Genomic DNA, 10,803 nt, shown 5'->3' on the forward strand with positions numbered 1-10,803 from the left:
TTGGTTAATTATTGGTTTAATGCAAGATTAACCATGTAATTAAGGATTTGTGGATAATTGTAGGTGGGGACAAAGCCCCCCCATGTGGCAGCAAGTAGAGGAGGATTGGATATGACTTGACTTTGGACAATTAATTAAGATGACACATGGATAATCTTGTAAGACACTCCTTGCAAACACATAGAAAGAGGAGGCATAATACTTATCCCTACTCTTGTCTTGAATGAATATCAAGAATCCATTCCGTAAGTGGGTTATACAAATGCAAAGCCAAGAACTCTTGTCTTGAATGAATATCAAGAATCCATTTCGTAAGTGGGTTATACAAATGCAAAGCCAAGAACTCTTATCTTGAATGAATACCAAAATTCATTTGGCAAATGAGTTATACAGAATACAAAGCCAAGGACGATAGTCACTTCATAATATTATAGCAACGGGATTTTTCGATTTTAAGAGAGTAAGGTATAATCCTTCTCAAGAATATCACACGATTTTTTTCCTACTGCAGGTATGTTAAAGCTATCCCTTCTTTCTTTTTGGCATGATCTATACGACACGAACGAAACGAGCAAATGCATAATTTTCATAAATGACTATTCATAGAAATATTAGGGGTGTCTATATTCTTGATTTCCCATATGAATTATTATTATATCTTCTGTTCATGGGTCTCAGAAAAATACGTATTTGATAGAATTTATCCGATAGGAATATTATTTTTATGACATTCCGAGAAATCTTATTAACATATTTCTTATGCATTTCATGCATTTATACATATACATTGACCCACGACCAGATGGAGTTATATACATGTATATTATATGTATATGGGATATGGGAAAAAGTTACAGCATTATATACGCACCACCACCTGATCAACTGGTATACGTCGATGAATTGCCCACAGTGGCCGAAATGATATGATGGGATGCCCTGAGAGGCTTGATGATGTTATGAACACATATACCTATGCATGGTATGGCATTTATATGCATATGCATGACGTTATAAAAAATGAAATGATTCACAGAGCTATGCAAACGTACATGTCAAGTTTTTTACTCCATGTTTCTCTCATGTCTATTACTTACTGATTTTTATTCCTTACATACTCGGTACATTATTTATACTGACATCCCTTTTGCCTGGGGACGCTGCGTTTCATGCCCACAGGTCTCGATAGACAGGTCAAGAGTCCTCCAAGTAGGCGATCAGCTCAGTGGAAGATGTTGGTGCACTCCATTTACTCCGGAGTTGCCTGTTTGGTCAGTACGATTTAGATGTGTATTGTTTGATATGGCGGGGCTCTGTCCCGACCTTTATGACAATTATGTATTCTTAGAGGCTTGTAGACAGATGTCATATACGTAAAAGATTGCATGGCCTTGTCGTCCTATGTTCAGTGTACGAGTGGTTATTTTAGTCTTATAGGCCCTATGTCACATGTATAAGTTTTTATAGCAGATTGGGTCGTCTTATATTGAGTATTCCCTTATGTATATTCTGGTTACCCCATGACAGCCCGTTTGGCCCATTTGCCAATGTCTGTATGATAAGAATGATATGTAATGTTGGTACTCGGTTGAGTAAGGCACCGGGTGCCCGTCGCGGCCCATCGGTTTGGGTCGTGACAAGGGATGCATGGCGCACCGAGTTCAAGCAGCTGCTTCAGGGATTTATGATAGTATTAGAGTACGCCATCAAATTCAGTGAGTTGTACCGTCACGGACCTGATTTGGTTTATACAATTAGAGAGTGAGTCTGCACGTTCAGTGAGGGGCTCAGTTATGGTATCTGATTCAGCATGGCTCAGGAGTTGGAGATGGATGTTCCATTTAAGCAGGTGGTAGAGATCGCTCGTAGATTAGAGGCTATGCGGGGTCAGTAGAGAGAGGGCAGGGAGGCTAAGAGGCCTCGTGGACCGGGAGGATCTACTGATCCCTATTTTGGAGGCAGGGTACATTATGGTAGAGGTTTTGTAGGTCAGCCAGTTCAATTTGCACTTCAAGCTTCACGCGATGTTTTGGATATCCATGGGTCCCAGAATACCCATACCCAAAAACTTCCACATCCACGTCAGTGGAAAGGTTGCTTTGAGTATGGAGATACCAGCCACATGGTGAGAGATTGTCCCAAACTCCGGATAGATGTGTCACAGCATGGTGTTCAGGCTATGAGTTCCGCTCCAGTTATTTTTATACCTAAACCGCCAGCTATGGGTGGAGGTCAGGCGTGGGGAGGTCACCCTAGAGGGGGAGGCCGTGCCCATTGTTATGCTCTTCCTAGTTGGTCAAGGAGGTTGATTGGTAAGATTCACGTTTTCAGTGCCCGAAGTTATATGTTTTCAGTGCCCGCAATGAGGTCGGGCCAAGAGAGGGGTAGTGCTCGTAAGCACAAAGAAGGGTATAGGCTGAAATGTGGTTGTCCAAGAAAAAGGCTTAATGTCATTTGGTGGGTTAGAAAGGCTCAAACGGGTCAAAGAAGTCTTACGATCCTTTCCCAAACCAAGTGTTACTCGGGATTTTGCCTCAACAGACATTCCGGCTAGGTTCTAGATCAACAATGCAATGCAGTGAATTTGTTTTTAAAGCTCGCCGCATAATGCACATGAAACGATGAGGTCGGCTTTGTTCTTAGCCTAACTGTTAGCATGAGATTTTTCGAGTGTCGCTAAGGCATAATTAAGAGGTACCACAAGAATCTATGGTTTACCAGAAGCTGATCCTCTCCATCATACCAATTTTATACTTGTTACATTCCCATGCTTCCTCATAACTGTGTTGGTACCAACTAAGCCAATATTTGATCATATTTGCCTTTTTTCTCTTTTCTATTTTTTTTAATTTTTGATAAATGGGACCAAAGTCAAAGAAAAGTTTCCCTTTTTTTTTCTTTTTTTCTTGAATTTTCTCTTAACAAATTATTTTTTGAAAAATGAGACCGAACCCGAAGGTTGCTCACGTATCTCGTTGAAATGAGAATCAGCTCAAGCGTAGTTCAGGAAGGGTGGAAAGAAAATATTTTTAGGTTTTCATTTCATTTTAATTTTTGAATTAATCAATTTTTGTGATTTTTGATAGAGATAACTGAATGTAAAACAGGCTTTGTAGTTACAATTCCGAAGTGATATAGGAGCATTGAAAGTTAGGCGGGATTTGGTACTGTTCCGATGTGAAATCAGAGCATAGACAGGAAAGTAAAATTACGGGCTTTGTTACCATTCCGAAGCGATATTAGAGCATTGACTGTTAGACGGGCTTTGGTACCGTTCTGAAGCGATATGGGAGCATTGAATGTTAGACGGGCTTTGTTACCATTCTAAAGCGATACCGGAGCATTGACATTAATGTAAAATTTGACCAGTTGTGTACCGTTCTGATACGATATCGGAGCATTGCAGGAATGTAAAATTTGACGGGCTGTGTACCATTTCGATGCGATATCGGAGCATTAACAAGAATGTAAAATTTGACGGGCTGTGTACCGTTACGATGCGATATCGGAGCATTGACAAGAATGTAAAATTTGACGGGTTGTGTACCGTTCCAATGCGATATCGGAGCTTTGACAGGCTGTGTACCGTTCCGATGCGACATCAGAGCATTGACAACAATGTAAAATTTGACGGGTTGTGTACCGTTCTGATGCGACATCGGAGCATTGACAGGAATGTAAAATCTCCACGCGATGGGAGAGATAGGAATTGAGAATCTCCACACGATGGGAGTGACTGAAATATGAAATATCCACGTGATGGGGGAGACAAGAATTGAAAATCTGCACAATGGGAGTATATTTTTTTTAAAAATAAAATCGAACCCGGGAAGGGTCCTTTTATTAATTTGTTTTTTGAAAAATTATGATTGAACCCGGGAAGGGTCCTTGATTAATTTTTTTGTTTTTTTTTCAAAAATGTGACCGAACCCGAGAAGGGTCCTTGATTGATATTTTTTTGATTTCTTAAAAAATGAGACTGAACCTGAAGGTTGCCTATGTATCTCGTTGATATGAGAATCAGGTGCGACATAGTTCGGGAAGATTAGAGATAAAAGGAAGACATTTGGATTTTTTTTGAATTTTCTCAAGGAAAGAGGATAATATGTTTTGAATTTTGATGTTGATATCTCACGAGGAGACTTCTAGAGTGTGTATATATATATATATATATATATATATATATATATATATATATTTGTTTTTTGGGAATGATCTTTTCGCAAAGATCTTCGGTCAACTATGACCCAAGTGGTCAAACTTAACCGATTCGTCCAGTTAAGGACGAGAAAAACCGGACCCATTATGGATTGCCTACGTATCTTGACACAAGGTCAAGAATCAGGTACGCGTAGTTTGTGAAGGGTAGAGAGTATGAGATGTATGGCTTTCAACACTTCTTTTACTCTCCTATTTTACAGAATTGCAACTATCTATATTAATTGCATCAAATATATGTACGAAATGCAAGGGTATAGACAAACTCAGAGCGATGCCTCATTGTACCCATGATTGGGTACGGTATCCCTAGAGTTGAAGAGTGACTCCATCCAGAAGATGTGCCCCAGTTTCTCCTTCGAACAGTTGCTCTGATGCCCCTGACTGTTTGCGAGACAGTTGTGGTTTTCTCCCAATTGATTGCAAGGATGTTTTGTTGCGACCTTCCAGCAGTCCACAAGAACCTTTTGGTGATAGTCTCCGGCTATTAGCCAGGGCGATAATCTGATGTCGGCAGGATATTTCCCGTGCAGTCCCAGATAAGGAACCTTTCAGCTATCCACAAAACCCATTTGATGATCGTCCCCGGTCGACAACCGGGAACGATATTCTGATCTGATTATAGAAAAGTGGTGAGAACAACGAAGTCGTAAAAAATGGATTTCATTGTAAAACCATTACTCTCCTGATTATTTGACTGATGATCCACCAAGCCCAAGTCCAAATGATATATCCCGAGAAGTGTCCAAGATGATATTCCTGCAAAACTCAGAGGAGAAAATGTTAGAGTCCCTCTTAGTTGAATTTATAAAATTAAGAGGTGCACAGTTAGGTCATGCAGCCAGTGGTGTATCCGGTTGTGATCGAAAATGCGATGTTGGCATTTCATGATGGTTTCGAAGATGATGTTGTCCCTCCTGCGTTCAAAGAAAAATTCTTAGTTCGAGGGAGGTTGATCGATTTGTGTTGACGCAAAGCTTTGCTTGTTCTTGTTTGTTTGTCCAAGTCGTGCGAGCATGATACTTCTCAAAGGCTGACTAACAACTTCCCCCTGTAAAGAAATGGGTTGACCGATATTGAATCTTTGAATTCTGAAAGTATGAGCGAACACCATGACTCCATGCCAGATGTTTGAAGAAAGTACTTGCATCTCATATGTTGGAATTTAAGTCGAATGAGCGTCAGAGTAAGGTTGTCATGGTAGTTTGATGCTTGGCTTTTGGATGAAATTTGGTTGACACTCTCGGAGATTTCTGGGTTGAGAGCATCATTGCATTGTTCCAAAAGAACTGCCCTAGTTTTCCGTACTGAGGAAAGTATTTTGAAATAGTAGGAAAACCGAACCCTTATGTAGGGTTGCCTACGTATCCCACAGAAGCAAGAATCAGGTCAAAACATAGTTTGGGCCAACTATTGGGATTAAGAGATCTGTATGGTTATCAACACTACAAGAAAATAGCCTTATTGCGGCGACCAAGGTCGCTACAAAATATCTGAAAGTCGCTGCTATATGTTATCAGTGGCGACATTTGTGTTGCTACAAGCAAAACCGAAACTGAAAGGTATTTGTGGTGACACCTAAGGTCACCGCTAAAAGAGTATCTTTTGCGGCGATATAGTTGCCACAAAAGGTGAAAAAACTCGCTACAAAAATGGTTCCACAGGAAAAAAAATTCACCTAGGTTGCCACTGCTATTCATCTTTCGCGACGATTACTATCGCTGCTAAAACATTTTTGTAGTGGCAAGTTAATGTCGCTACTGAAACATTTTTGTAGTGGCAAGTTAATGTCGCCAATATAAATGACTCTTAGTAGCGACTCGTGTCGCTACAATATAATAAACCATGAAAGACACAATAACTTTTTGTAGCGACTAAAGTCGCTACAAAAGAAATAAACCAACAGTGGAAAATTTTGATATTGCAACAATTAGTAATATTTTGTGACAATAATGTCGCCACTAAAACCTATCTTCTCAAAAACTATATAAAATCAAAATTATATATATTTCCGGTAGGAACCGAATTCTCTAAATTTAATGACTATATATTCACATCAATTGACCACCAATATTAAAAGCAACCAATGATATTTAAAAAACACCAAAAGAATTACTCAAACTGAATATTATAAATATTTTCATTACTAAAAAGTCAATTACATAATACTACACAACAGTTCATTGTGCATTGTAATCGTACACATATACATATCCCAAAAAAGATAAAATATTAAGTACCTTGTAATTGCTCCTTGGTCGACACCATCCTTGGACGATACCATTGTTTAAGTGCTTTGTCCCTGCTAAATAAATAATATATATATATATTTTACGATACCATTGTTTATGTGCTTTGTCCCTGCTAAATAAACAATATATATGTATGTATGTATATATATATATATATATATATATATATATATATATATATATATATATATATATATATATATATATATATATATGGAACATATATAATGAGAATTTTTATATAAAAAAACATGCATAGAAAAACTTCAAGGATAACAAAAGGGGGTCTACTAAAAATGATGTGGGTTTATATCAAAAAACATGCCCAAAGAACATATGGAAGCTGGTATTTAACTAGAACTTGCCAATTTGGTTTTAAGATGTTAAAAGGATAAATAAAACAAACAGACATTATTTTAAATAAATGAGTGTTAAAATTCTTACAAGCTGCATGCCCATAATAAATAATAATGAGGTAGAATGAACAACTAACTTTTGCATTATTGAAGCACTGGAATAAAATCAAATCTTCCTTTTATATAAACAGACTACTCAAACTGTCAACCAAACATATCAAATACAAAGAAGAAGGAACTAAATTTGAAAAGATTCCTGAGCAAATGCAGATCCTATCAATACCTACAGCTATCAAAGACAATTAAGCTTTTCAAAACTGAAAATAAGGACAAGTACCTATTCAGCATCTCTAAGGTGAACTGACTTTCCGCTATCTACTCAAAGATAAGTAGATAAAATTTCTGAGCAACATAAATTGCCACCAGCTAAGGAAATAAAGAATAAAAGATAATGCGAATGGCACGATACCTATAGTCAAGTTCAAGAATTAGATTCCGGATCTGTGACACTTGGTAAGAAGCATGGCTGGTTTTTCATATGTTCAGCCCATCTCATTTTAGTGTAGAATAAGCAATGAGGTATTGTTCATACGCGAATAGCATGTTGAATGGTAAATTTTAGGTTTCTCTATGCCGCTTAAAGAAGAAAAAAATAAAAGTAAATAGCTGCTTACTTCCATGAGTTAATGAAATCTTGAAGGAATTAATGGCTACAATCTCTGTAGTAGGCACAAAGCATGTAATGATGAGAAACTAGCATCTTGTACCCATTTTTTAATTCGTACATCACGTAGAGTAATATTTATAGGATCTCACAGTTAGAGTAAGATTACATCAAATCTCTAAGAACCAAATCTGAACATGCAGATTGCTACATACAAGAATTTGGCTCAAAAAATCAAACTTCAGCAGTAAGCAAAGCGCAGAACCCACAACTAATCCATACTCCGTTCTCCTCCTCCTTCTCTTCCCCGCCTTCGTAAAATACTAATACCAAGCCCCAAAACCCAACAACATAGAAGCACCAGCACCAAAAACACCATCAACAATAATAATAGCTAAATTTTTCTTACTTAATCCACCATATTTCCCTAAATTCAGCAACAATAATAATAGCTAAATAATAATAGTAGCAAAAAACAATAACTAAATAATAATATAGCAGTAGCAGTAAAAGAATTCTGGTTGTAGCATGAAGTGTTAAGAAGCAGCGGAGAAGGAAAGAAGCAACAGAAGAATTGTCCAGAATGAAGGAAGAAGAAATGCCGAGAAGGAAGAAGAAGTGTTAAGAAGCAGCGGAGCAAGTACCTGTTGTAGCATTCTGGTCATCAAACTAGCAAATTGTTCATGCATCCTCTTGTCCACTTCTAGATGGATCCTCTTGTCTACTTCTGTTTTTACGTGTTCACGCTCCTCTTCCAACTTCCTTTGCAACTCAAGTTCCATATTTCTTTGCAACTGAGCAGCCATTTGTTCACGTTCTTCTTGCAACTTCCTATCCATCTCAGCTTGCATCTCCTGACGCATAATTTCCATAGCGGAAGACACGCTGGACTCTATGTTTTCCTGCTGCATGTTACTCTTTTTAGGAAGCTTCTTTCTGTATCCTTTTCCGCGAACATAGCCTGTTCTCTCACCAAGAACGGTGGATAAAATCTCATCTCTAGTCATTGGATGCTCGATCTCTTCATATTGTTATTGAGCGACAACTTCTTGGAGTTGACCCTGCATTTATACATAATCATTTACATCAAAACATAATAAAACACATTGAATGTAACTTATAGAAATAAAAAGATAATAAGTCTATGATTTTAAATAATTACATGAATTTGTTGGGATTGTGAATCCACCCACACCAGTTCTCCTCTATCATCCTTGCGTGTATGTTGGATCTCCTAAATATTATCTGGTGTGTCTATTTCTCCAGTAATAGGATTTCTCTGCAATATAATTTCGAAAAAATAATATATAAGCAAATATATAAATATGTAAATAACAAAAAAGCATATGTGATAGTAGGGGACTAAATATATTTTTACCGTAGATTCCTCTACTTCTGCAAAAGACCTTGTACCACAAGTATGCTTAGTTATTTACTTTTCTCTATTTTTTTTTTGTTCATCTCACTAACAACCTGTAAGTAAACAGATTAATAAGTAACCTCTTAAAGATGTGAATGGCGCCCTTTGGTTAGCAAGAGGATATGTTTACTCCATCTGCCACCAGGATGATTATCCAGATTGATTATCCATTGCCACCAAATTTAAATTTCTTAAAAGTTTATTCTATCAAACTGACATATTTATGAAAATCAAATTGACCAATAAGTGTAGGAGTTGAGAGACATTAGTGGCAAAGAAAGATGCATGTACAGAAGATTGAAACAGGTCACAATGACATAGTTCACGATGTTTCCATGGACTATTATGGGAAACGTATGGCCACATCATCATCTGATATGACCATAAAAATAGTTGGAGTCAGCAACAACTCAGCTTCACAGCATCTTGCCACTCTGAGTGGCCATACTGGTCATGTTTGGCAAGTTGCTTGGACACACCCCAAATTTGGCTCAATCCTTGCTTCCTGTTCCTATGATGGTAAAGTTGTAATCTGGAAGGAAGGCAATCAAAATGAGTGGACACAAGCTCATGTTTTTGGCGACCATAAATCATCAGTTAACTCTATTTCATGGGCTCCTCATGAACTTGGGCTATGCTTGGGTTGTGGTTCTTCTGATGGTAGTATCTCAGTTCACACTGCTAGGTCAGATGGTCTTTGGGACACTACAAAAATTGACCAAGCCCATCCAGTTGGGGTAACAACAGTCTCATGGGCGCCATCAATGGCTCCTGGTGCTTTAGTTGGTTCAGCTGTTCTTGAACCTGTTCAGAAGCTTGCAACCTGTTCTTGAATCTATCTTATTATTTAGGCATATAGCCATAAAAGAAAAAAAAATATTTTCTTATAACCTTACAGTAACATATATATGCCTTATAAAATTTAAAATTGTCTATCTACTGATTTAGGCATATAGCCATAAAAGAAAAAAAATAGAATGAAATACCAACTTGCAATAGGTTTCTGAACAAGAAGCTTTTAAATTACTCAAACTAAGATAGTCGAGTTCTATCAAGACTGAAAAACAACAACAACAACACCAAATAGGCCTCAAATGAGTCTTTCTGTGCAGGTTTTTTTTGTATTCCTATAGATTATCAAATGGTTCAGAGAAATTCGAGATGAAATCTAAAAATAAAAATGTAAAATCACCGAAATAACAATTGTCACGACCCGAAATTTCCCACCGACGGGACCATGATGGCGCCTAATATTTCACTTGCTAGGCAAGCCAACGTTAGAGAATTATTAAACCAATTCCTTATTCCCATTCAGTAATTAACAATAATTAACTAAGATGAAATATAATAAGTGCGGAATATCATAAAACTGTATTAATTACTACTACCCGGATCTGGAGTCACAATTTACGAGCATTCTAGAATTTACTACAAGTAATAGTCTGAAAGAAATACAACTGTATGAATGAAAGAAACAGTAGAACAGAAAAGATAGACGGGGACTTCAAGGTCTGTGAACGGCGACATATCTACCTTGAGTCTCCGGACAACTGACCAATAGCAAAATTTCGATCAGCCCAAGCCGGTATCAAAATCTGCACAGAAAGTGCAGAGTGCAGTATCAGTACAACTGACCCCATGTACTGGTAAGTGTCGAGCTTAACCTCGACGAAGTAGTGACGAGGCTAAAGAAAGGCACCTACAAATCAAACCTGTACAATTTAACAGTGTATATATACATAACAAAAATGAAGAACTAAACAGGAAATACCGGGAGGGGAACATACTGAGGGGAATAAAAGATAAAGAACTACAACAAAATGATCACCGGAGCAGTCAATATAACATGAATCAACAGTAATAGTGAATACAGTAAGGAAAAATATATGGCAT

The 10,803-nt window shown here is 37.5% G+C and overlaps 2 protein-coding genes across 5 annotated transcripts; one reads left to right on the forward strand and one right to left on the reverse strand.

Annotated features, from left to right (window-relative positions):
• Window positions 1-6,385: 6,385 nt before the first annotated feature.
• Window positions 6,386-8,976, reverse strand: LOC104098385 (uncharacterized). Of its 4 annotated transcripts, none has more exons than XM_018771534.3 (4): window positions 8,869-8,976; window positions 8,653-8,769; window positions 8,135-8,551; window positions 6,386-6,520 (listed from the first exon to the last, which is right to left on the reverse strand). In XM_018771534.3, exons 3-4 carry the CDS (start codon window positions 8,495-8,497, stop codon window positions 6,506-6,508), a joined length of 378 nt encoding a protein of 125 aa, XP_018627050.1. In that variant the 5' UTR covers window positions 8,498-8,551; window positions 8,653-8,769; window positions 8,869-8,976; the 3' UTR covers window positions 6,386-6,505. The 4 variants fall into 4 exon arrangements, with proteins under 4 accessions (XP_018627050.1, XP_009603398.1, XP_070033462.1 ...); XM_009605103.4 differs by having other exon boundaries at window positions 6,387-6,523; XM_070177361.1 differs by lacking the exon at window positions 6,386-6,520 and adding an exon at window positions 6,552-6,579.
• A 200-nt stretch (window positions 8,977-9,176) lies between these two features.
• LOC104098387 (protein transport protein SEC13 homolog B-like) lies at window positions 9,177-9,743 on the forward strand. The gene has a single exon (XM_009605106.2). The coding sequence runs from the start codon at window positions 9,192-9,194 to the stop codon at window positions 9,741-9,743; it is 552 nt and encodes a 183-aa protein (XP_009603401.1). The 5' UTR covers window positions 9,177-9,191.
• Window positions 9,744-10,803: the final 1,060 nt, after the last annotated feature.

This window comes from Nicotiana tomentosiformis, chromosome 6, assembly GCF_000390325.3.
Source record: "Nicotiana tomentosiformis chromosome 6, ASM39032v3, whole genome shotgun sequence".
Lineage (NCBI taxonomy): Eukaryota > Viridiplantae > Streptophyta > Magnoliopsida > Solanales > Solanaceae > Nicotiana > Nicotiana tomentosiformis.

What these genes read in the sequence shown, in the direction of transcription:
- LOC104098387 (XM_009605106.2), top strand. Translation starts at nt 9,192, where the DNA reads ATGCATGTACAGAAGATTGAAACAGGTCACAATGACATAGTTCACGAT.
- LOC104098385 (XM_009605103.4), bottom strand. Translation starts at nt 8,497, where the DNA reads ATGACTAGAGATGAGATTTTATCCACCGTTCTTGGTGAGAGAACAGGC.